Raw genomic sequence first — 27,425 nt, 5'->3', positions numbered from 1 at the left:
TGTGCAGAGCTCTCCTACCCTCCAGCAGATCTGCATGCCCACCCAGCTTGGTGTCATCTGCAAACTTCCTGAGGCAGCAAATGAGTCCTGACATCAAACATGCTCCAGCCTGAGCTCCTCTCTCCACGAGGCCACAGGTCCTGCCAGGAGACTGCTCCAGCACAGGCTTCCCACAGAGTCACAGCCTCCTTCGGGCATCCACCTGCTCTGGTGTGGGGTCCTGCCCGGGCTGCAGGTGGGTATCTGCTCCACCATGGACCTTCATGGACTGCAGGTGGACAGCCTGCCTCACCATGGTCTTCACCATGGGCTGCAGGGGAATCTCTGCTCCAGCGCCTGGAGCACGTCCTCCCCTCCTTCACTGACCTTGCAGTCTGCAGAGTTGTTTGACATATTCTCACTCCTCTCTCCTGGCTGTAATTGGTCTGCTCCAGCGCCTGGAGCACGTCCTCCCCTCCTTCACTGACCTTGCAGTCTGCAGAGTTGTTTGACATATTCTCACTCCTCTCTCCTGGCTGTAATTGGTGCCTGCCAGTTTTTTTCCCCTTCTTAAATATGTTATCCCAGAAGTGCTACCACCATCACTGATGGGCTCGGCCTTGGCCAGCAGCAGGTTCGTCATGGAACTCGCTGGCATGGGCTCTATCGCATATAGAGGAAGCTTCTAGCAGCTTCTGACAGAAGCCACCCCTGCAGCCCACCCTGCTACCAAAATTTTGCCACACAAATGCAATACGTTCACATATTGGTATTGTACATTGAAAATAATATAGAAGTATTTTCAGTGTTACATAATCTTAGAATCATAGTATAGTTTGGGTTGGAAGAGACTTTTAAGGTCATCTAGTCCAACACTCCTGCAATGAACAGGGACATCTTTAACTACATCAGGCTCCTCAGAGCCCCATCCAGGGATGGGGCATCTATCACCTCTCTGGGCAAACAGTGCCAGTGTTTCACCACCCTCATTGTAAAAAATTTCTTCCTTGTATCTAGTTGAAATCTACCCTCTTTCAGTGTAAAACCACTACCCCTTGCCCTATTGCTACAGGCCCTGCTAAAAAGTCTGTCCCCATCTTTTTTGCAAGCCCCCTTATTTGCAGTAAGGCTGCAATAAGGTCTCCCTGGCACCTCCCCTTCTCCAGGCTGAACACGCCCAACTCTCAGGCTGTCTTCATAGGAGAGGTGGTGTTCCACCCCTCTTACTATTTTTGTGGCCTGCTTCTGGACCTGCTCCAACAGGTCCATGTCTTTTCTGTGGTGGGGGGTCCAGAGCTGGATGCAGTACTGCAGGTGGGGTTTCACCAGAGCAGAGTAGAGGGGCAGAATCACAAATAAATATTTTTGCCTCCTGTTAGATATGTTGTTATAAGAAAGGTGTCTATTCTGTACTTTCCAGCAGCTGACTTACAAAAAAGGCAAAAAGCAACTTGAGTAAATATAATTTAAAAATATTGATCATGCACTCTTAAGTCACACATTTAAGTGGAAAAAAAATTTAAAACACATATAAGGTCCATCCTTTGGTGATTTTTAGCGTAGAAAAAAATAAGCGTTAAAGTATAAATTAATGTTAACATAAATTTAAGCATATGCTTACATGTTTAGGGCCTGATTGATTAGATGGGAAATAAACAGAAATTACATAATTTCAAAAGAAAAGTAGAGAGATATTTTGCTATCTGTGTTCAGCAATAATAGTTGGAATTAGCTACAATTATTAGTAGCTGCCAAAGAATCTGTAAAACATTCTCATATTGGGAATACATCACCAGTGAAATTATAGTGTATAACTATATTCAGTATCTGTATGCAGGTGAAATACAGTGGCAGCATGAATAAGTTTATTCAGGTATCATTGGAAAAAAGTCAAGATGTTTATTTCTTCACTCCTTTCTTTCTTCTTACTTTCTGATACTGAATTCAAGTATATAAGCTGAAATTTAAGAGCAGCTGAACGTAGCTGAACTAAAACTCTATCTCTGATGCATGGACTGTCTGCTTTGTAATCAGTGATTACAACACAGTACACATATGCACATGTAAGCCTATGACCATCAACACTCCACAGATACATCAAGCAGTTTTCCGTGAATATGGAAGTAAAGCTTTCCATTACAGTTTCAGTTCGGAGAATTGTCTGTATGTGTTAAGATAGTGAAGAATGAGTCAGGCAAAGTGAATAATACAATGCAGAAAAGTGCGCAAGTCTTCTTAAGTCTCTATTTTCTTACTATTGTAATTTTAAATAGTGATTTTCAAGTTGTATTGCATGCTGTTACAATCATACTGAAGATCTAAAAATTAACACAATGCTATTTTACAAATGAACAGATCAGCATTTCAAAAGTGATTAAAGGAACAATGTATTTCCTACCCATTTTTTGACACTTTGGGTGTGGTAGTAATAGTTGCACGTATGATGAATTATCAATTCGGGAAATAAACATTATGATGGAGAAATCATCATACTTTATTTTCAAAGTTCCTTTTTGTTGCGGTGGCTAGTTTTACTTTACTAGACTTCCTTATCTTGTGCTTAAATGTCTGTGCCCTGATCTGTGAACTAGGTCTCTGTAGATAATTGTCTGGGGCAGCTTCAAATCTTTTGAGTCAGTTCAAAGTACGGGATGTAATCATTGCTTTGAGTATTTTCATCAACTGCTTGTTCTTTGCCCTTTTTGATTAGGCGAAACAATAGAAGATGCTGTTCGAAGAGAAGTAGAAGAGGAGGCTGGAGTCAAAGTTGGCCATGTTCAGTATGTCTCCTGTCAGCCATGGCCAATGCCCTCCTCCCTAATGATTGGCTGCTTAGCTGTTGCAGTGTCTACAGAAATTAAAGTTGACAAGAGTGAAATAGAGGATGCCCGCTGGTTCACTAGAGAACAGGTGAAGTTCAATTTAATTTCCGTCTTGTATTGATTAGTCTGTGACTGTATTGGTTCTGGCATACAATATACTTGCTTTTTTCAGGCAGTTGAATGAGCATGTATATTCTCCATGTTATCATACTACAATTGCATTATATTGTAATTTTAGATTACACACAAGAGAAAGGCAGATCTTCAGGTAATTTCTGAGTCATTTGCAAGCCCATTTTATGACATTTTTTGCCAGTTAGCTCTTTACCTTTTCCTTTTGGGAAATACCCAAGATATTGTTGTTTTAACCCACCTTCTTAGCAAGCCTGTGCTTTTATTTTGGCAGTAGTATTTAATAGCATTCATCATCTGAGTTTCTCAAAAAAAGCATGCTACCATATTTTCTGGGAGGCCGGAGGTTTAGATAAAAACTCTGGGAATTCATTAGTTTGAACATCTTTTTCCATGCAGTACTATTTTAATACTCTGATATTGAATGCAGCTTAATATGCATTGATAGGAAATTCTACACTTAGCTTTCCTGAGTATTTAAAATATAGTCTCATAAAAGGAAGAAAAGACTGTTACAGAAAGATATTGAAGTTCACAAGTGGAAAAAGGAAAGATTGCTTACACAATGTAGTCTTCACAGGTTTTTCCACAGGCTGTTCATGAGCTAAACTTTTAGTAACACTGTACTTCTGCCTAGCAGTTGCAAGTGTTTTGACTTTGTAAGTCAACTTGAAGGCAAAGTTAGTCACCTACAATCTCATTGTATTCCTGACAACACTGAGAGCATTATTTTAAATGAGTATCAGTTCTGAATACAGATAATCACATGCAGGTTGGTCTAGCGTTGCAAATAAATGTACCGGCAATGTACTAAACTAAAAGTGCACTCCCATGTTGCTTCCAACTGCTTCAGAAAACCAACAAAACACATTTTCTTCTGCAGTATGTGTAGAAAAAAATAATGTATGGCACAGAGTAGAGCACCATCTGGTGGTCCTCTCCATAAAGAGGCTTCACAAAAACCTTAAATATTTTATTAACAATCAATCTCCACTGTTGTAATACAAACAAGGTATCCTTTGGGTCACATTTGAGCTCAAAAATGCCAGAATTCACAGGGAATCCTGGGTAGTTTTTTCTCTGCATCTGTCCTGGAGAATCTGGTAGTGGCTCTTTAATAGCTATAATAATAATAGACTGATAGCTTATCATAGTAAGATAATTCCTGCATTAATACAATGTTAGATTCCATGTAGTTTATAATATTATCTTTTAAAGAAAAAATCTGTCTTTATTTTAGGTCGTGGAAGTTGTCATTAAAGGAAATCAGCATTCTTTCTTTGTACCACCAAGTCAAGCTATTGCGCACCAGTTGATAAAACATTGGATTGGAATGAATGCTAATCTTTAATTCAAATAATTGATTTCTTTAAGTTAAATTACTTCTTCTAGTGAATACTACATTGGGAATAAATTAGAAAGAATTGTTTGTCTAATAAATGCACAACCACATGAATTTTTGAGCCTTTCCTTTGGTTCCTGAGCTATGCTATGCAAACCTTTGTAGGTTTTTTCAGATCTGAGTTAGAACTGGACAGCAATCCAGTGGTTATCCCAAGCAAGCGAGAAACAAATTGGTAAAATTGGTACTTTGTTGTGCACAGGCTGCTTTTTCATTTTACATTCAAATTATTATGCGTTTTGCTGTTACACTTTAAATGTTTGATTTGGTCTTTCCTGCCCCCTGGTAGAAGGACTCATAGCATTACAAACTGCTGTTTGAACGCTGTATTTACATCCTCCTATTTTGTCTTAATTCTTTCTTTCTCATTTTTTCTTGTCTCCATTCTTTACATTCTGCCCGGCACAAAAATCGACATTCAGTGCTGAAAGTCTTGTGAACAATGATTATTTTTAAGCTAATGGCATACTTAAATGGTGAATATGTAATACTTTGTATTTTTTACATTAATAGCCCTCTTAAGCAGGGTGTTTACTTCTCCAGTCTGATTTGGCCTGCACTTTCGCAATTGTACATCAGCCTGAATTTAAAGGTTTTACACTATACTGTGGTTATGAAAACGATATTGGACAACCATCCCCAAAACCCTAAATATTAGATATTTTTGTAAGATAGTAGTGTCGTTATTGACCCTAGGCAGTGAGTTATTTCATTCTCTGATAATTAGAAATAGAACTGTAGAGTAATGGAGGAGGAAAGTAGATTCATTAAACAAGACATAATATCTCAAAATATGTACAGAGTTCTTTTATGGAAATGGAGACACTATGATTGTTAACTGCTATTAAGAATTTTACTGTTGAAAGAAGTAAATTAACCCCAGCTGTAAGACTGGGAAAGCAATATATGAATTAAAATATTTACTTATGTGTATTTAATACTACAGTTCAGATTTTTGCCTTAATTTACTGTGTTACTGAGAAGAATGTTAATACCCTTTCAAAATGGAAGGTTATAAAAGTATACTGTTTTTATTATTAACGCCACTATGTAATGGTTCTGTAGTCTGTGATTATGCAGTCATTGCAGTGATGTAAAGAAATGCAAATGACCAGAAGGAAATAAAATGATGGTTGTAAATATTAACTTACTATGATATGGTGATTTGTTTATTCAGAGTAATTTGAATATTTTTTATTCAGTGAATGATGTCAGATTTGTTTCAAAATTCTTTGCGAACTGGAATCAGTAAAAATGTTTTACAGATCCTAGTAGTTCTTTTTTTTCCATCCAGTGTCATACTATGCTTAGCAGCACTTTTTTTTTTTTTTTTAAGGTAGCTCATATCAAACTCTAAAGCAAGAAGCATTTCTGACACACTTGGAGCAGTTGACAAATGAGTACATTCCTTAATTTTCTCCCTTGTTTCTACAAATGAAGAAAATCAGGTTATCTCTTGAGCCATGTGGAAATGAGAAGCAATACACTGCTTCCCTTAAAAATTGCTTTTACAGGGAAGGGGAAGTATGAAAAATTGTCATGGACTACAGCTACCAGCAGGACCACATGTTGTCTGTGGAACTAATCTTTTAAAAGAGTTGTGGGACAGAACGAAGCCTAATTGCAGGTTGCTCATACAAGTAAAGGAGAACATTGGACAGTATGCAAACAGTGATGGAAGCTAAGCAATGGAAGGAATTTTTAACTAGTACTATGATGGTTACACATTAAGACAAACAAGGAAGGAATGTGGAGCAAATGGAAGAGGGAGCATAAAGCAAGGAGCAAATATAGGTAGTGTAAAGGTAAATAATTTATCACATTGAGGTAACTGAAAACACATGTATAAGACCCACACTAATACTAGTTTTTCATGTAGGAAGCTATGGTGGGTTGCTATAGAGATGGGTTTGTAACTGAAACTCAGAAGAAAGTACCCATAACCAATACTGATCACGCTTTTTTAATTGAGCATCCGTATAAGTAATATATATCTGCAATTACAATGCTAATAAATAATTAGAAAATTTTCATGAAAAAAACAGAAAAAGGATAGTTTGAAAAAGAAAACAACACTTTAATAATCTCTGAGTTTGAGAGTAATATTTTATTGATCTTTCAGTTCTAATAACGTCTGTTGTTGCAACAATTTTTAATATATATACCTTTTCAAAAGCTAAACTCCTTTTTATACTTTCTTTTCTTTTTTCCCTCTCCAACAGATGGAATATTCATAGAGAAGATGACAAATACCCCTTGTTTAAGAAAACTAATCTGATAATTTTAATCTCTTATTTAAAGTGAAGATTTTCCTGGCTTTTTATTGCTTAGTTTGACCTGTTCTAGGTCATGGGATTGAGTTTTAATTTGAAAATACTTATGCATAGAAAGTTTCTCAAGGGTAGTTATTGTTTGCAGATTACATATGAAATATCTTATTGAAGAGCCAAATGCTGTAGTTATTTAGCAATTAGAGCTAATTGAAAAAGTGACAAATTAAATTTAGCAACAATTAAACAGAGAGTGTAGTGGTTCTGACTGGAATATGGTCAGGGTAACACCTCCATAAGATTTGTTTGCCGTATCCAAAAGACTGCAGCTTTGCAAGCAGGCTATTTCTTGCCGCTAAGTTAATGCAGTACATTAAGAAAATAGTATTATTTAAACCACTAAAAATAGAGAGGTTTTGTTCACGCTGTGTAATAATGATCTCACTCTCTTCTCCCTTGCTTCTAAAATGGTACCAGTGCAACAAGAGTACTCATTACACCTAGATATACAAGGCAGAAAATTCTGGAGATGCCTTTTGTCCCAATTTGTCTGTACACTAATGAGAATTAACTATTGAGTATATAATTTGTAAATATTATGTACTTTGTTTTTGAAATTGTAATAATTTACAAATAACAGAAATAGTAATTTAATAAAGTAGGAAAAAAGCAGATGACTTGTTTAAACACAAAACAAAATTGATACTATTAACCAAGCTATAAATTCCTGTGATGTAATGACATCTCATGTAAGTTTATGTAAGTACAATACTGATTGAGATTTTTACAAACTTTTCATTGCTCCCTATAAGCATACTTGTTTTATCTCATTTTTCATACTGGATATGTGTAAACACATGAAAAATAAAATCATTCCAGTGTTGATACTATAGCATGAACATTGTGTTTTGTGTAGGAATATTGCCAAGTTGGTAAATTATTGTCCTGAATTCTACAGCATGTGAAGGAAAAAGGGATGGATGTTGATGGGCTGATTAAAAGTAGACCAGTCATGATGCATCATGGAATTAAATATACTAATCAGATTCTGAGCTTAGGAGACAGAAATAGAAAAAGAAGTGGAGCAAGACTGTGAACGACATTGCTCCCTCTTTTATCTTTAATTTTAATTCATCAATCTGATTGATTAAACTTTTCAGACAAACCTGACATTTTGTAAAGCCCCAGTAAGTTGAGTTGTTTTTCCTATCTGCTTTAGCTGTTAGAAGTTAAATAACTAGTAGTCCTTTATTGCTTCAGTGATTGGAAGGATATGTGTATACAGCATATCATTGCTGGCTGGGGTTGACAGTATGTAAGTGGGTAAGTCCAAAGGAAAAAAAAAATTGAACTTGTTATCCTATTAAGCCTTAGCAAGACAGCCAGCCCATCCTTCGTGAGCTTAGAAAAGCAAACTATTCACAGGCAGTCCATAATAGCAAGCAAGTATCTGAGGAAAATGAAAATTGGCTTGTAGTAACCGTAAGTATAAATGGGGGGTTTTTTGTTTATTTTTTAAATGGACACCCTGTCAGGTAATATTCTGTAGATACTAATTGTTGTAACTCGTAGCTTTTATAAAATACAGGATTTCTGCATGTTTTTTACACAGTAGATGCAGTTTAAAGAATTTCAACTATAGTTCAGCATATAGTTTAGTTTTCTGAATAAATAATGATAGTTTCCTAATTAGAAAGGATTTCTCAAAAGGATTTTTGATTGTGAGTAAATAAGAATGTTTTCCTAAATGACAGGAACTTCTGAGATGGATTTTTGATGCCTAAGACTTTATCATAGTCATCTTATTTTAGCATAGGGGGACTTAGTAGTATATAATTTTAGACCTGAAAGCCTACAGTTTGTTGTTTGTATTGTCTTTCTGCCACTAATATTTCAGATGTGCAATGTGAGGAATGTTATGATAAGACACAGGATTACCAATCAAGAAGGAATATTACATATTGTTGAGTAGAGAAGCAGACACTCAGTTTGCAGCACTTAAATAAGCCTGGATAGTAATTTTTTTCTGTCATTTCATGATCCTGCATACTAAATTAGCTTTGGTAAAGTACTTTCTTATTTCTCTTTAAGGAGAGAAACATTCTAACACTGGACCTCTCCCAGTTCAGTGAAGAAATGTAGCCGTTTTCTCAACACACCTGCTAAAACTAAAAAAGACCCTAGGAAATACTAAACATCCCATTTTTTGTCATTCCAAACCCAAATTACTCCTAATTTATGCAGTATAAATTGTTCTTCTGGAGAAAGTGACACTGGAAACTGCATAGTCAGAAAATATAGTATCTAAGTTTCCCAATTTTAGATGCCAGCAACCAAATCCTAGAAGCTAGGATAGTTTTTTTGCCCTTATTCCATTCTATGAGAAATAAAAAGTTTTTCTCACTGAATTGTAACATACATTTTGTAGTCACAGATGTTCTTAAAATAAAAAGCTACCTCATTTTCAAATAAAATTCTTACAGTGTACAACTATTGTACATATTTCTTTTGGTGAGCTGAGTTTCAAATATAGTCAAAGATTTTGGATTATCTCTATTATGATGGATGAACAATTCTGAAGATTAAAAAAGTTGAATAATTCATCTTGACAATTGCTTCATAGACAGTAACATCTTTGACTATAGAAATTATACTTCATTATTGGAAATCGTTGTGTGTTATAGTGAGTTTTCTACTCATTTCATGACCAAATGCCAGATCACATCTGAAGGGTGTTTCACTTACCTGCTGTCATGTTTGATACTGACAAAGTGTGAATTACATGCCAAAACAAGCAAAAGTGGCTAAAATGCACGATAACATACTGTCACAATGACAAACTCACTGACAAGAAAAGGGCTAATCTAGCTAACATTCAAGTTAGCAGTTTTTCCTTTAGTCTCTAAAACAGAAATAATGGAAGTCCAACAATGTAAACAGAAATGGCAATTCATGGGGTTTTTTTAATATATTTTCAGAACTTTTGCTGAAGACAAAATTATTTTATCCAGTATAATAGATATAATACACAATGAAGTATGTTCTGTATGCCAGTTTTTAACTATGTTTTTACATGCATTATAATAAATGCATGAACATTTATTGCATTACATTGACACCACTGGAAAAATCTGATCACCAAACTGAAATACTAATTTTAAAGTACTTGTGTTAAAATCATCATATGATCTCTGTATGGAGCATTTACAGCACAGAGGCTACCTACTGGTTCTTCGTTTTGTTGCAGTGGGAAACAGTGCATATCTTTAAATGAGGGTAGAAATTAACAATGTTGATGCAGAAATTAAACCTCTCCAAAATACGAAGTAAATGCTTAACCTTATTAATACATTATTTCTTCTCATTGTGGCAAAAGCTCAAAATAATTAAGCAGATGGCCAGAATAGTATACCCGCTATTCCTTTAAAAAAAGATTGGTAAAACCCTATTTAACACTTCATCTGGTGTCACTCATTGCTTATAGAAGAGCCCAGAATAATGGTAAATGTAATTACATGGGGTTTGGATTTTCTGAATATGCTCATTTATGGCATAAGTGATGTTCTTAGTTGCTTAGACAGTAACCTTCCTTGAGAATCAGAACTGCAGAAATATTATTGACTGGTGTTTGCTATCTATTCATGATCTGAAAAAGAAATTGAATTGCTCATTGAAAGTCCCACAGCACATTTCATGAAATAAAATGGTTGATCACTGGGTCCTAGTACAATACCCATCGCAGATTAATTTCACTTACCTATGCTTTTTAAGCATTTCATTTGGATGTGCTCTTCTCATAGCTAATTAGATACTGCCAGATAACTGCCAAGTTCCATTTGAATGGAAGCTGATTCTTTGCAGCCATATAATTCATGTTTTAATTAACTTTGTAAAATGCTTTAGGGTCCTGTTACAGCCCCTGTTAATGGCTGCCGGCTACCTTTGTTCTAGACATTTTGCAAAAACATTTTTAAAGACCAGTCTTTTCTGGGAAATATATACACGAAACTATATATAAATGAAAATAAGATACATAACAGCTGAGGTAGAGAGTAAGAAACATTCTGAAGACAAACATTTTTGATAACACATGGCTTTTCTTGCATGTGTTTGGCATAAAATACATTCTTTGGCAACAGTTCTTCAGAAATGGGTGTTCAGAAATTATTCAAATAATGTAATAGTGGAAGCTTGATAAAGAGATTTTGAGCATCTTTGTACAAAAAAGGCAAAAAAAATGAAGATACTTGAATAAGACATACTTGAATGAGGTAAATAAGAGGTAAATCAATGATCAGCCCTTTTTGCCTACTCTCTGTATGGAACTACTAGGCTCTCATACACAACTCGAGTGACATTGTCTCTCTTAAGAGTAAATTATTGGTGGGACATTTGCCTCAATGCATAAAAGGTATCTTGGATATATGCCAGAAAACACAGTCAGTAAGGACAGTAAAAGGAAGAATTCACAAGTCAAAATGAAGCTTTAAGAATAATTTTATAGGAGGAGAGGAACTAAGCAGTGAGGAACTGCGTCAAACATAGTTGGTAACTTGAGGAGCAAAGTCAAAGCAAAGATTTAGTATGGAATAGAATAATATTGAGAAATACAAGAAAAGACACAACAGATGTCAGTGAGAACAAAATTCAGTACAGTTAAGGTTATCTAGGGCAATGGAGACAAAAAGTAGGATTCTGTATGCACTGGGAGGAAATTAATCAGAAGGGTTTGATGTGGTTGAAATACAGAAGGAAAGAGCAGTAGAAGGTTCTTTTTTCAGAAAGGCTTGTTTGGGTATTCTGTGACATCATTCTTCTACAGTCTGTGAACCATAAAGGATTCAGTGAGGTAGTATTCAGGAAGCTGCCACTGAATACGTTTATAGCCATGCCTTCTACAACATAAGAAATAGACTTATCATCTAAAAGAGCAATTAATGTTATCCTGAAAGAACATTAAAAATTTTGCAAATGTATTGTGTCACCACACCATTCCAATTCAACATTATTAAATATTTTCTCCATATTTTCCTTTCCTTTTTTAGTTTGTCTTTTCTGCCAGTCTCGTCATTACTGTGTAGATTCACTGAACACACTTGTTTAGAAAACTTAACAACACACATGATTTCACATAAAATCTCTATTATATAAACACACAAAGTGAAGTAAAATAACTCCTGTATTTTCAATTTTACTTCCAACCAGCATTTTTTAAGGCAACTTCTCCTGCCTAACAAGATGATCTCAGAGGCATATATTAGAAAAATATTTTGTTGCCTTTATTATCATGAAGCATCATCTGCATTATCCTGAAAGAAATACTATTAGGGATGTAATTCACAGTGAAAATGAACACATTCTAGATAGAACTTTAATTACTGTTATGGTGGAGAGTGATCTTTCACTCAAGAAGTTGTTATTCTGAGCTAACCCAAGCACTTCTGTTTGTAGTAAGAATAACCTGTCACACAGAGCACTATGTCAGTGGATGTTGGCTTCCATCCAGTGGCTGAGTGCCACTATTCTCATCCAAGCTAATTGGACTAGTGTTCATCTAGTGTCCAGTGGTGGATAGAATAGTCCCTAATGCAGGGTCTTACCCTGCAGTCCTGATGCATACAACTAATCCTTACTCAAGTCAATGGGTCTCCTCATGTGACTAGGACTGAAGATGATGAGATTCCTAATTCTATTAACACATCTCAGCTGTAGGACCAACAAAACAAGAATAGACAAAGACAATGCAAAGAAAACATGCATTAAAAAGTTGAGTGAAAAGCAAAGAAGTGGTGCCTCTTCTGATGTGGTAAACCTTAGAGGAGAAAGCATAAATTAACATATGGAAATGTAGTAGAAACAACAAAACTATTTGTATTGTAAAGATTCTTTCCAATGTTTAATTGAAAATTTCTTTAAGTTATCAACAATTTACACACTACACGTATGATTAAAATCAATAATATATAAATATGAAAATTAACATCTGAGAGATAGTCGTCAGTCATAAATGAACAGTGCAAGCAATCCTTCTAAATTATAATTTTGATCTACTTACTACCACTTACGGAAATAACTTTAAAAAGCAAGCAAACAAACAAACAAAACAAAACAGTGTAATCATCCTGTTCACCTCTGTCTTGTGTCTCATCAATGACCATATAGCAAAATCTGTAACCCTACTACTACATGCAACTTCTACCAGTGGCTATCTCTATTAATCGTTTCACGGCTGCATGCTCAGTGTTAAGTTTTAGAAGGTACTAGATCATTCCCCACAATCCTGGCATGCAGAGAACCAACTTTCTTTACCTTCAGTACTTTCAAATTGTCCTATGCCACTAGATGCTATTATCCCCAGAGCCATCATAATTCAAATCCACTGCTGTCTGATTATAGTCATGCCTATTATTCTTCCCTTAAAAAAAAGGCCTTAAACATGTTATGTACTAAATATATTCCTGGCCTGTAAGGTCCATTCAGCATTCTGTAAAATTCAGACTTTCTTTAAAGAGTAATCTGTAGTGCATATAACTGTACAATTAACCATCAACTGTAAAGAGAGAGTAGAGTAAAACAGGTAGCTGTTCTTGATCTGCAAATAATTTTAACAACATTTTAGCAACAAAGCTTAGCAATCACATTTCCTATATTGAGATTAACCATTTCATTGGTGACCATAGGGTAGGGAAAAAACCATAAACATTGAATTCCTGGGGAAAGACAAAAAATAGTATAACAAAGGAAAGTGTTTTGGAAATACAACCATGAAGGCGAAGAAGTGGAATGGGAAGAGGAAAGAACTGAGTGTGTAGCGTGTTCCTTAGGTTGCACTGAATTCATAGAAGTAAAAATATTTTCTCAATTGCAGATTAATGAAACATAACTGAAACCTCAAATGTCATAATCAGATTATGGAGCTCTGTTAGACTGTTGTTCCTATTGTCATAAATATATGCACCAATATGCAGATCTTACATAACCTAAGACACCTCTAAATATGAGTTCGATATTCTTAGCATACTTGCATATGTAACTCTTTAAGAGAATATTGATTTTTATCTGGAACTGATAGACCCTGCCTTGTAACCAAAACTACAGATGTATCAGTCCCAGGTCTTGCCTCTGTGTCCTTTAAAGCCTTTTGGATTTAAGGTCATTCTTCCCACTGAGCTCAGCTGGCAGGTTTGGCTGTCTGTCAAGCTTTTCTAAAAACACCTGGAAAAAAACAGAGAGGTGTAGTTTCATCCTGAAAATTGACAATGTAAACATTCCAGAGTGTCTGCTATGAAACAAATAGAGAACTTTCTCAGTCTCCCTAGAGTGTCTTCCAAAAAGGCAGGGGAGAATGGCTGCATTTTGGCAGCCAGCTAATGGATGTGTTAGTGCACTGGCTTATTAAGTCATTTAGCCTCACAGATAATTAAGAAGTTTTCAGAAGTAGAAGTCAGTGACTGTGTCTTGAAAGAACAATGTCTTCCCAGTTGTTTGGCTAGCTATGTATCACTGCATACGGTAACAGGTAACATGGGTCTTATAATGTCAGTGCAATGATTTAAAAAGCTTTATCCTAATCTTCATTTTTATAACTAAATCCATATATCCTCATTACACCAGGTAAGTTCGCAGCCTGAAAAATTCACTCATGCTCTTTCTACAATGACGTATTTGATGTACTGATGAACAATCATCTAAAGATGATTATGAATAATAACACTTGGCAGTCAGTTGATTTTTCCTAACATATCTCTGCTGATTTTCAAGACTATCCAAATGATGTGTTAGCAGTTCAAATACTTCTAATTTCAAACAATGTGGATTATCTATTACAAGGTCATTTAGAAGGTCTTTATATTAAATAAACAGAAGCAGATCCTGACGCACTGACTTATTTTGGAAAGTTGACTATTTTCATTATATTTCAATACTGTAAAAGAAAACCTAAAATTTAAAAAACAGTTTTATGTTTTGGTCAATTTTCCAAAGAAACATCAATCCCAGAAAATGCTACCAAATTCTAATTGGTTAAATAACCTCTACATAGTAACCCTGCTGCATGGGATACAGGTGTCCTCCACTACTAGGAGGACAGTCAGTCTTCAGACCCATGCCTTCAGTCAGTATTCAGACCCACTGCATGATAGGAATGACACATGACTTCTGGATTTTAGCTATTCTGCTCAGTTCAATATAAATTTAAGATCTCACTTCAATGATCAGCTGCAAGAAAGTGACTAACTAACTAAACATGGCTGCAAAGCTCAGCTCCTAGTTGAGGGTTTGGGTATTCTTCATTTGTTTCAAATTATTAAAGTACACAAACAGTAGCATCCATAATGTTTCCCTTGGGCTGAGCCTTCTTTGATACTACATTTCCTAAGGCCTCTTAAATTCAGACAGTGAAATCTTCCACAGGCCCGTGGAGAAACACAAATAAACTTTTTAATTTTTATTTTCTTGATTTTGTGAAAAGAATAATACTTAAAAATTAAATATTAGAGATTTTCCACTGATATTTAATTTTTAGTGGAGTAGGTCTTCAATACCAAGTCAGCATTAACAGTTAATCTTACATTTAAAAATGTGCCCCTACAAGATTAAAAAATTGTCTAAGACAATTTTATTTTTCCCACAAACAAATGCAAGGGACAACCCAACCTGTGAGACACAGATTGGTTTTGATTTGCTCTGTATGCAGCTCAGTTATGCACTTAGTCCCAGTTGAGGCTTTTCATGCCTTTTCATGCCATTAAGTCTGAATTTCTCTTGAGAGAAAAGACAAGTAACTCCAGTATTTTGTTATGTATATAAATTAAACTGAATGTAAAATGAATGTTTATAACAAAATATTCATCTCTCAAAATCAGAATCAGCTAAAATCATAGGCTTTAAAATGTCACCAACTGCCCAAATCTCCCACAGACTTCAAAGAGTATTGTTTCAGACCCCATAGCTGACATCATCAGACCTTGATTTTAAGCTGTTATTTGGAAGCCTTTGAAAATTTGGTCCCAAATAATCAAGACACTAGGTTGCAAGGTATCTTGTGCAAGACACAAATAGGTGCATTGGGACCTGCTCTAGCACTTTTCTATTTTCATTATAATCAGTCAGTTCTTACACAAGAGAAACCAAGTTAGAGTGCCTGAGAGAGTTAGAGAGTAAAATTATTCTAGGCAAACTTTCTCATTATCCGTTTTCCCTCCCGCACAGAAGAGTAGAACACAGATGCCCTCAGTTCTTAGAAATGAGTAGAAAAAGAAGAAAGAGCTGCAAGAGCAGAAAGAGCTCTGATTCCAGAGAAGGTAAGTTTACAGAAATGTTTAATTTGAATTAAAAACATCAGAATCGTAGGTGGTTATTCACCATTTACTCAAGACAGTAATCCATCTTTGTGCCCAAAGCTGTTTCCTAAATTGTAAATATTTACACTCAAGTGTGGGTACCTACATGTAAAGTCTTGATGAGTCTAGTTTTTAGTTGAGCTGCTATCCTACCTGCTATTTCTGGCAAAGTTTTTCCAAAGATATTGATGTTTAATTGCCTCAAATTTTTAGCATTCTTGCTGTAAATTTCTCAGTGTTGTCTAAGTTTAACAGCTTGTTCTAATCCTACTTAGGTAGATGTCACTGTAAACTGTTATCCTCTAATACACATGACCTATTCTAAAAAAAGCCCAAGCAATTAAAAAAGCCCAAGAATTTTCTATAATTGTATGAATGCCATGAAATCTAGCCTAGTAAGGCTCCCGCCAGGAAACAGTATTTTCTTCTGCTTCAAACAGGGAGCTGTGGCTCACATCTCCTTGTAATGTGCTACTGATTTGCTGTGTGATTGTGACAATATTCATTAATCCCTTTGTTTGCCCATCTGTAAAAGGATTATAAAAGGCAAGTTCCACGTAATTTACCCCAAACTGCAAACATGGAATGGGATATTGATTGCCCTAGTGTGTTCACAGGAACAAAGTAAATACTGAGAGGAGCAATGGAAGTAAAAAGGGTAGATCTTTCTATATGCAAATAGAACAGCTTATCACCTAACAACTGTAAAACTTTCTGAGAAAAAAAAGGTGTTAATATATTAATTTCCTCCAACTAGAGTGAGTTAACATAGCCTATCCTGTTTATCTGACTTCACAATACTTATCAGATAATTAAGACAAAGAAGTTAATAGTGAAATTAAAAAAATAACGTTGTGGATAATACAGTACACCTTAAAGATAAGATAGGGGTTTGCTATTAAAAATGTCTTAAAGCTAATCATACATTTGTGATATTGCTTACCAAATACTGGGAAAAATGTTTTTTCTTTTTTTTACCTTAAATTAGATGAACAGTTGTCACCCATTTGTAAATGCCAGCAAAATGTAGGAAGCCTTGAAAATAAAGCAGCCGAGGCTCTGGCTCACTTCTCTGAGCCACTGGATGCAAAGGGTACTGAAGAAGATGGAAAAGATAATGAAAACAAGAATCAGAGTAGCTCAGATGCATCTGAAGATAGAGAGCTGGATAACGTATCAGACAGTGAAAAAGAAGGAAAGAAGGAAAAGAACTATGCTCCTCAAATGTTCTCTCCTAAGCAAGATGAAATCCTGGCTACAGTAACTTTTGGTGAATCTGAGGGCTCATCCATAGGAAAAATTACCCTGTGGGGCAAACCAGACTCTGCAGAGTCCATTAGTTTGGCTACTGGAAAAATTACTGCAGAAGTAAAATATGGCTCTTTTAATGTGAAAGTGGAAATTAAGAATGTTTCTTTGTTTGATTCTGGAACAAGTCTTGTAGCTGAAAAAAGAAGTTTAAAGAACAATAAACATTGTCATGAAAGACAGTACCAGAAAAGCCAGTGTTCAAAATGTTCAAAGTGCCAGTGTCCTTCAACTGGCCATTCAGCAGAACACAATAGGAAATATAAGGGATCCTCTAAACATAAAATTCAAACTGCCATCAACAAAAATGCATCCCTGAAAATGAACATTGACACAAAAGAAATTAAAGTGGAATATACCAGCAGAAAGAAAAATCTAAAGGTTAATATCAAACCTGGTGAACAGGCACAAAGCAAAACCTCCAATAGGGAATATGAAGATACATATTGGAGTGAAACAGATTATTCTGTAACAGAGGCACCTTGCAATACAGATTGTGAGTCATCTTTTAGCTTTCATGAAAAAGTAGACTATACACTCACAGATGGATGTACACTTCTCCCTCCACCTAAAGAATTTGCTGACTGTGACAAAATGCAATTGGATACAATTGCAGAGGGGGTATCTCCGTACCCTGTTGATAACAGAAAGGAATCTACAGCCTTGGGAATTTGGGGGGAAGAAAATTATTTCTGTAAACATAACAAAAAAGACTATGAAGACCACACCAATGAAAAGGAAGATTTTTCAAAATATAAAATACTTTTCTCAAAAATAAATAATACAAGTCATCTCATAGCTAGTAATGCTTTGAATAACCCAAATGCTGTGAAGGAGCATATCAGTAAGAACAATGTAGTAGGCCAAGGAAGAAATAACTGTGACAAATGCAGAGACACGGGGCAAAAACCAGCAAGAAGAAAGTCTTTCCCAGATACTACCCTTGATATACCATCACCAGTTCACCCTGGAAGGGATTCTGGCTTTTATTCATTGCCATCCTTAAAAGTATTGCATAAGGAGACCAAAGCAGGAGGTGTCTATAACAGGAATTCACATGTTCATACCAGCTATACAGAACTTTGTAAGTGTCCTGACTTGACCTCCTCATTGAAACCTTTGAGAGATCTTAAGTCTTCGTATCAGTATGCTTTCACATCATTTGATCATAATATTACCATTTATCCATCTGAGACTGAAGAAAGTCTAGATAACACTTGTTTACTGAAAGACTATGTGGGGCAAGATGAAGAAACAGAAGAAACATTAGTGGAGAGTCTTCATTCCAGTAGTACTATAAATGAGAAAAAAGAAAATGGGCTTGAGGAACCTCTGAGAAACCTAGCCATCTGGGAGGAATACTCCGAGTCTAGTGAACATGCTTTAGATGAAGAGACAGCAGAGTACAACCATCTAGAAAAGCACATTGAATTGCAGAGCAAAGCTCGGATGGTACAGCTCTCTCCACATTCTAGAAGCCCTTCATGTGAACTTACTAATGACAAGGGAAGTACCAATTGCACATCTACAGAAAACACCCCAAACCAACTTTCAGCTTTACAGCAAAATGTTCACCCACCCCTTGCAGAGCCTGAGGTAACAAAGAAAAGGAGAGGGTCAGTAATGACTGTGATAACTGGAGAACTAGAACAAAGACTCATCCAAGGTGACACTAAATTGATACCTGATTCTTTCATCTCTTCTGTAAGGAAAGAGCCTAAACTTCCGTGTAGTATACAAGGAAAATCCTTGCTGTCATCCTTGCTATTAGATCCTGAGGAGCATGACATAAGTAATGAATCAGAAAGCTTTTCTGAGATACAAGACATACCTGGGAATACCCTTGATGAATCTGATTGCCATAATGATTTACCACAGGCTGCCATATTATCTGCCTCTTCAGCATATGCAGAAAAGAAAGAGAATTTCACAGAACATTCAAATATCAAAGAAAGACTGGAGAACTTTTGCAGTAAACAGTCAACTGATGAGAGCTTCAAGAGAGAGTCTGGAGCACACCAACTACCTCAGTTAGCCCGTTCCAGCTCTGATGAAGTTGAGAAAAAGATTGAGATAAGAGAAGATTTTCATCAGAATGCAGATATTCCCCCCTCATCAGTAAAACAGATTAGTCAGAAAGGTGGGTGTTATAAGCCTTCTGAAGTTAATATTGCTTACGGACCTTTTGCATATGTGGTTTAGTGCTTTGGTGACATATATTTTTGGAAAATGAAAGTATACAAATTTACAAAGAGATTATTTTGGTACACTTGGCCATTTGGTTGTAATATGCAGTTATTGTGCTGAGGATCCTGGGAGCTGTCTTGCAGATCCAAGTAACTTAAAATAAAAAAAAAAAAAAAAGAAAATTTTAATGCAGTTTTGCTTGAGAAGTGGGTTTCATACATTAAACAGTCAATCCTATACTTCTAGTGAGAGAAGCAAACACCAAAAGAGAAAGTGTGTTTTTGCAGTTGCCATGTGGCATGAACTCAGAGCTTTAGTCAGTTCTAAGCACATCTCAGTCCCAGTTCTGGCTGAGCCTTTACCTGTCATGGAATGACCATAGTGGACCCTTTAACCTTCTTTTCTTCTCTCTTTTAGTAGTTAAGAAAACTGCATATGAAAAAAATTATTTCTGATAGCTAATCTTTTACAAAATCTCTTGTCTTCCCTTCTGTAATCCATCTACCCATATCCATAATCGGTTGTTTAAAATGAGTGTTTTGAATCATAAAAATGTAAAGCCATACTGGGACATAGCACACACACACACAGTGTGAGCTTTTTACATTGTGAATATGTACACATACATATGTATGTGTGTGTTTTTGAAATACCACTCCAAACACTTTAATTTTAATTTTTTAATATTAATCAAGTTCTATGCAAATATAACTCAGATTGTCATCTCCCAGAAGAGAATGTTTCCAGCAGGTTAAGAGGTTAGGACTTTTACTGTTGAAAAATACATACTTTCTTGTCGTAGGACAATGTCTTTCAGAATCTTAGTAAAAAGCATCAGAAAGTTTTTAATAATCTTTCTAGTTTATGGTATCTGCGGAAAATACTAGTATGTCCTCCAAGGTTATCTTGTTTGGCACTGCTAATGGAAATTTCAAAAATACCTAACGCCTATATAGACTATATAGATATACTATATAGGTAGCTATTGCTATATAGATCAGTATCTAAAATACTAAAACAAATAGAGAATTAATGAAATGAAAATATCTTTGGAACAAGGTAGTGAAAGAAGACACTGAAGGAAGCCTGCATGCTCAAAAACTTTGACTTCTCACACAGTAGACTTCAGTGGTTATACACAATGCACAGAATTGAGGTGTTGCTATTTCTTGCATTTTGATTTTATCCTCTCCTCTTCTCTTTTGACGTTTGCTAAGAATTATCTTGTTCTTTCTCTTACCTATCACTTCACCTGGTCTGTAACTTTGGCCCTCTTTGGGTCTATGGTTGTATTTTGATTTTCCATCTGTGTTATTCTTACCAATGCTGTGGAGGTCAAACATTAGATGAGTAAATGTGTACACCCAAGAAGTATAAGCATTTAAAGTTTTAAAACTCATTAATATGAATCAAAGTTCATGTGGGCATTTTTCAACAAAGAGCATGTAGAACAGAGGAGAAAAACAGATGTAAATGTTATAAAGGGGAGAGGAGTCCAGGCAATCTAGAAGTCTGCTGTTGTTGTGGGAACTCAATTATTATCAGAAGGGCAAGGACTCATGCAAAGGGCATGACAAGGGCACTACAAGAAATTGGTTTCCTGACTCTCAGCAATAGCCTGCTGCCCTGAAAAAAGGGCTTAGTGACACAGGTCTGCGATGGAGATCTGCCTGAAGCCAGAAAGAGGCTACTGAGCCAAGAGACCACTTACACAATTCTCTAGGGACCCTGTTAAGGCTGGGCTCACTTCCTCATTATCTGCCCTTGCCAGTGGGTACAGTTGCATTTTCAGAACGGAATCTAACACAAAGTTTGTTTTCCTATTGTTGTTTTAGCTTAAACCATGACAACTGCCCTAACTAGAAAGAAACATAAAGTAGAAAGGTATATTCTCCTTTTATCTGCATGTGTGTCTTGCAAGATTTTTGTTTAAATAGCACTTTATATATCTACACACTGACCACCTCAGAAATGTACAAGTGCTTGTAAATAAAATCCATGGGCAATTTACATGTTTCTCCATAAAAATGGTGACAATCAAATGGCTATGTAGGTATTTAATTACAGACAACACTACCACAAGGTAATCACATATACTTGTCTCTGCATGAATACCTCAATTAGTCTAAAATATATACTTTGTTACCATTTTCAGTATTATTTATTGGTTTCATTTCTAAGTTTGGTTAGGTTATTCTTGTATTTAAAATGTGGAATTTTTAAAAAGTATAATTGCTGACGTTGTCTTGTGCAATCCTCACAAACAATATCTGCTTGTAATTTAGACTTGAAATCAGAAATGAATAAAACGAGAAAGCTACCTTTGATGAAAGACACCAGAGCAAGCGATAGCTCCCAGGAAGAAGCAATAGACCAGTGGGCCAGGAGACGGAAACAGTTCAAAGACAGCAAAAAATGCAGTTCAACTGGAGGAAGCTCCATAAACAGCACAATCACTGAGGGATCAAGTGAGTACTTTAGTCTTACGATTGTATTCTTTCTCCTTCATGTGATTGGCACTCTCATAGTGTTTTCAGCTAAGGAAATTGATCGTCAGTTCATAACCTGACTCACTATCTTAGTCATTATCATAAGCAAGCATATTTTATTCATTTGAACTATTCTTCGCTATGGTAGTTAGTATTTTCTCTCCTTCATATAACCAAGCGAACAACCTGAATGAAAAAAAGTTGATTGTACCGTCTTTGTCCATATGCAATTAATGTTAAGACAAGCTCTAGGCAGAGACAAACAGATGGCAAACTTAATGGCAGCAGCTTTGAGGTTGTAACAAAAATCAAAATCCTTATGTCTACTTTGTTTATTTCAAAGCCATGGTGAACTGTGTTTTGTTCTGGCCTCACTAAGATAACCACCATCTCCACCTTTTATCTTCAGGCTTGTTGCCTAGATTGTCCTTTGCTGTCCCTCCAGTTACTGAAACAGCTAGTCCTGTAACTGTCTCATTAAGAAATCTGTCACCTCAACATATGCTCTAGCCTGTACCAAAATCATCAGCTTAAATCACATGGGAAGGCATTTTAAAGATGAACTGCTTAATGAGTTTACATTTCATGCACATAGAGTCCCCAAGCAAGGATTGCACAGTCTAAGAGAGAATCTATGTGGTACTTCTTACTTCATACCGCCTTTAAATCTTGTTTTGCTATTTTAGACATGTAAGAATGATGTACAGATGAAGAAATGTGCAGTTCCCTGGGAATATTTTGTGCTATAATGTTTACTTTTGGGGAGGGAAGTTTTATTTGTAGATGTATAACCTTCTTTTTGCAGAAGGTTAAACGTAAACCTATAGAAGACTGACAGCTCTAAGACTGTAGTGCAGGTCCAATACAAAATAAACTGTAAATATGTTCTATCCCTGTACTGAAGAGGTTAAGTCCTACATCAGCAGGGCCTCAATTCACTACCTAAACATAGGTGTCCATTGCCAGCAGGGATGCCAATAGGGTTCTGAGATACGTGACCTACAATGGCCCCATGCCTTTTTGAAGCAGCAGCTGGACACCAAGTGTGATACCCTAAGGCATCTAACATGGTACTAGCCACCTACGTTCACATAACTGAGTCAATCCCTAAGTTTTTAATGCCTGTTAACAAAGCAGCAGGGTTGACTGACATTTCACATGGAGATGAAAATGCTGTTTACTGGTAACAGTTTCCATTCTTTAACCCAAGGCAGATTCAAGTCCATGGCAAGGAGATTAGAAAGTTACGATGTCAAGGCATCAGAGCTTAAAAAACTTATCAGGACATACACACACCAAAAGAAACTGTTCACTGATTTCAACAGCACTGCCTCTTCAATATAAAGCTGGACCATAAATTTTACTAGGACAGGCACATGCTGGTTTCATAGAGAAGATAATTAAAAAACAACAACAACAACAAAACAACAGCAGCTGAGAACAACCTAAGTGCAATTTGGTGATGATACTTATAAACTGCTCAGTTTGACATCTGTGCCGAAAGCTCAAGGAGGGCAGAGGTGAAAAGACATTCAAGCAATGTCTTGGCAATAACTCCATAATGCCAGTGTGGCATCATTTATTTCACTGGTTTTGCCTATTTGTCACATTTTAAGCTCTACTACAGTTATAACAATTCAGTATTAAACTGGCAAAATACTGTGCTGTACTGAATTGCTTGGTGCTAGTCTAGCTTTTCATACTTCATAAATTCATGCTAGCAAGCTAAGGTGTGCTGTAAACATATCAGCCTACTAGTGTTTATTTATTTGGAGTTTTTTGTTTATTTACTAGTAGCTTATTATACAGTTAATCATGCCATCTCATACTTTCTGTGCGGTAAGGGAGAAGACAGTGAATGTTGAGTATTTGTCTACATAGACACAGTCCAGCCAACTGTCAAAATAAAAAAAGACTGCCATTTACATGTATTCAGGAAATAACTTGCTGAACAAAACTAAATAAAGGTTAGTTTTTATCTTTTCTGTTTTGAAACTGGAAATGGTTGTGCATAATTGCCACATCAAACACAGGATAAGCAAAGCAAACATCCTTTCTCCAGCTGCATTAAATCTATCTGCATTATACCAGGTATTTTGTACTGAGAGGAACGTGGTTTTTTTCCTCTCAGGCAATTTATGCCAAAGCATTTCTTTCAGGCTAGCTATTAGCAGTCTTTGGTGGTCTATACTTTTATATACCTCTCACCATCCAGTTTTAGCGTTGAAGTTCCAGCTCCCTGTCTGTTTGGGAAGTTGTCATACTATTGCATAGCCTTTTTCTCCACAGTCAAACTGTTGTTTATAGCCTGTCTGTCACACACCCAGCTGCCTGATGTCCTATCTCCTTGTAAGCCTGAACATTACTGCTTTTTCCTTTAGCAGAGGATTAGAGCTCTCCTCCATCTCCATGTTAATCTGAGTGACAAGGCTTGACCTAATGGACTCTTTGCAAGACATTTTGAATGTAAAGTAGTATAAAATATGAATCTGAAAATCCTCATGATAACACATGTAACATCATACAAATATTCAACAGCCTAGGGCAAACCAGAAGTTCTATATGAAAAAAATCTACAAACAAAACTATTCTTTCCTCACCTCCTTTTTAATAAAAATAAATACATGTATCTGGAAGAGCTAAGATTAAGCAAACAGCAAATGTGGTCATCATTACCTGAGTCATGCTGAGGTACTTTTCAGCTTCTCTTTTGTCTTCGTATATGCACTGAACTCATACTAAATTTCTAGAAAACTTATTTGGCTTCCTAATCAAATGGGCTGCAAAGAAAAGATTAACAATTGGCTAAAGCCAGACTTCTTCTAAAGAGGCGCAGCTCCTGTTTTGACCATTTTCATTAAGACTTCACTTGACATTCAAGTTCAATATGCAATAGCGTCCAATATTGTGATCTTATATTTGGACATCTTTGCAGACTTCTACTTAACCAGCAGCAAAATTGCAGAGGTACAGACATTACAGAGAGTTCATTAGGAAACTTGTGGTACTTCTTCCATGCTGACTTGCTGAGTTCTGTTATTCTTCGTGCATTTTCCCTACTGACACTACTTTCATTTATTTTATCCTCATGGCAGTAAATTCAGAGGATGCTCGGTCAGTAGATCTGGGACTACATTCTGAAAACGAAGAGAGAGGTTTTTATACAGAAAACTTTCATTCTGCTTCCTGGGTTTTCAGAGGAGATGATGTTTCTCCAGATAATAGTCCTAGATGTCTCAGCAAAAGGCCTAGACCAGTGGCAAGTAAGTTGGCTAAAGCAACAGGTAATAAATATCATGAAAATGTATTTATTTTGGGCACTCTGAGGATTCCAGGGGATCAACATTTTGGAGAAGATGCTGGATGCTTATGCTGAAGACAGGAAAAAGAGCAATCCAAGAAGCTAAAAGGTTATAAAAAAAATTCAATAAGTAGTTCTTGTTTAGATACTGTCTTGCAAAATATCATAATTACTTGACAAAATTGGTATTGATAAAAAGTGATAATTAAACATCATCTCTTGTTGCATTGTAAGGGTAGAGGCAGTGTAACTTCATGGTTTCTTCAAGCATGGCAAAATCATCGAAAGCTATTTATGTACATGAATTATTATAATGGTCATAAAATCTGTTCTCCATCAAACTTTCAAATATAGTAGATCCAGAAAGAAAAGAATCAAGTTTGCTGTGTGTATGAAGGGTTGTTCTATTTGTAGTTTAAACCCTGTCATGCAAACAGATACAGTGAATAAATTTTGCAGGGGGTGGGAGGTTTTCCTTCGCTTTTCCAGTGTTAACTTACATTGGAACATTACAATGAAAAGTAATACAGTTCAAAGAACTAAGACAAACTGAAACACCCATGTAGCTTTCCAGGGGATAGTTCTTTGCTGGAGCTCATAAATCATTGACAATATGAGAGAAAACAAATGTTCTCTATAAATCTCCAGATGTGAAAAACCTCCCTTAAAATATATATAATATTCTGGAGAGCCATTTTGATTGCCTCTTCTTCAAGGGGAGAGCTCAGAAGTTCAGCAAGATAGCTAAAGTAGGTCAATAACTACTTTAATATAGATACTCAAGTATCTATACTCTTTTAGACAGGTAATGTCAATTGGCCTGCTAGTAAAGTAACCTGTAAAGCAATTTCTGTCTTCCAAACAGTACGCAATTTGAAGACAAAACAGCTGTCATAAATTATTATCAAATTGGCCTCCATTAAACACACACAATAAGACAGTCAAATGATCAAAAGCAGACACTCTGAGAATTCAACTTTACACTGAAGCTTTCATGAGTGTAATATTTACTAATGAGCAAGACCATCTGAGACATGATAATAATACTAGACCCTGAGAAAAAGTTGAAAGTAAGCAATTACATCCTGATCTTCCTTTTTACTGAGGGTGCTCCTTCTACATATTAATTCTGCTGATGTGAAAGACATTTCACATGGGTACAGCCACTGGTGGCAGGAGACACCAGTGTGGTGGGTAGCTGGACTAGAGGACTGAGAGGCAGTAGGAGTGAGGAGCGCACAGGAGGGTAGACAAGAGGAAAAGAAACAATTAGTACCCAAAAAAGAGAGACCTTCTAAAATATAAAAAGAATTAAACTTCAAGAAACAGATTTAAAGTCATTTGAGAATGTAGGGTGTATTTTGGATTTGCAGCTTAGAGATCTGACACAAAGAGCAGGAGCACTTTTCTCTCCCCAAATGCGGTTGGTAGAGTAGAATATCTGAATGCTTGTCCATGTCATCATTACAAAGTCCAAGCACTTCACTTAAACTGCTGATGAAAGTACACTTCATTGTCTGTCTTTGCCCTACTGTGAATGACATCTGATCAGTCCTGGTATGAGGGGGGTACACACTGGCAGAGGAGCAGCACCAAACAAGCTAGCAGTGAAACCAAAAGCATCCCAGTCATTTGCAGAATCAGTAACTGTCCATGCCTATAGATAAAAAGTTTTAAAAACAGGTTGCTGCTCGTTAAATTGAACTTGACTTGTAAAGGAAGAAGGATGTCTTTTTTCCTGTTTTGCAGTTCGTGAAAGAACAGTGAAGATTGCTAAAGGAATTGGCAGTTACCCTTGGGGTTTCAGGATCCAGTTCTCCAAGCCTATCCTTGTGACTGAAGTTGACACAAGTAAGTTGTGTTTGTACTAGTTAACTTCTCCTATGAAATGTATTTTTTAAAAAATGTAATATTTTGTAATATAATATAATATAATATAATACTATCTACATAATATAGAACATCTGCTTTATAATACTATATTACATAGATGTACATAAACAATTTCCATAATTAGTGGGTGTAAGGTGTTTAATACTCTGTCCTTGAACTGCTCATGACAAACTATCTCAGGGCACCAGTATGCCTGTGGGTAAATCAGATTCCATGATTCTGTGCCCTTCCATGCCTGTTGATACCAGGTCCTGCACTTGGGTCACAACAACCCCATGCAACGCTACAGACTAGGGGAAGA

At 36.1% G+C, this 27,425-nt stretch overlaps 1 protein-coding gene across 1 annotated transcript in view; it reads left to right on the top strand.

Annotated features, from left to right (window-relative positions):
• Nucleotides 1-15,849: 15,849 nt before the first annotated feature.
• LOC104627085 overlaps nt 15,850-27,425 on the top strand; it is a gene marked incomplete at its 3' end in the record, with an annotated part of 31,039 nt that continues 19,463 nt past the window's right edge. Inside the window, exons 1-6 of the mRNA XM_010295189.1 lie at nt 15,850-15,907; nt 16,935-17,948; nt 18,054-19,394; nt 21,727-21,909; nt 25,026-25,193; nt 26,981-27,082. Of these exons, the coding sequence (XP_010293491.1) occupies nt 15,850-15,907; nt 16,935-17,948; nt 18,054-19,394; nt 21,727-21,909; nt 25,026-25,193; nt 26,981-27,082 (2,866 nt within the window). The remainder of the gene's footprint in view (nt 15,908-16,934; nt 17,949-18,053; nt 19,395-21,726; nt 21,910-25,025; nt 25,194-26,980; nt 27,083-27,425) is intronic.

Source organism: Phaethon lepturus, unplaced genomic scaffold (assembly GCF_000687285.1).
Source record: "Phaethon lepturus isolate BGI_N335 unplaced genomic scaffold, ASM68728v1 scaffold7359, whole genome shotgun sequence".
In the NCBI taxonomy this organism is placed as follows: domain Eukaryota; kingdom Metazoa; phylum Chordata; class Aves; order Phaethontiformes; family Phaethontidae; genus Phaethon; species Phaethon lepturus.
Note: the sequence above shows the minus strand (reverse complement) of the source record. Positions and strands in the feature narration are given on the sequence as shown.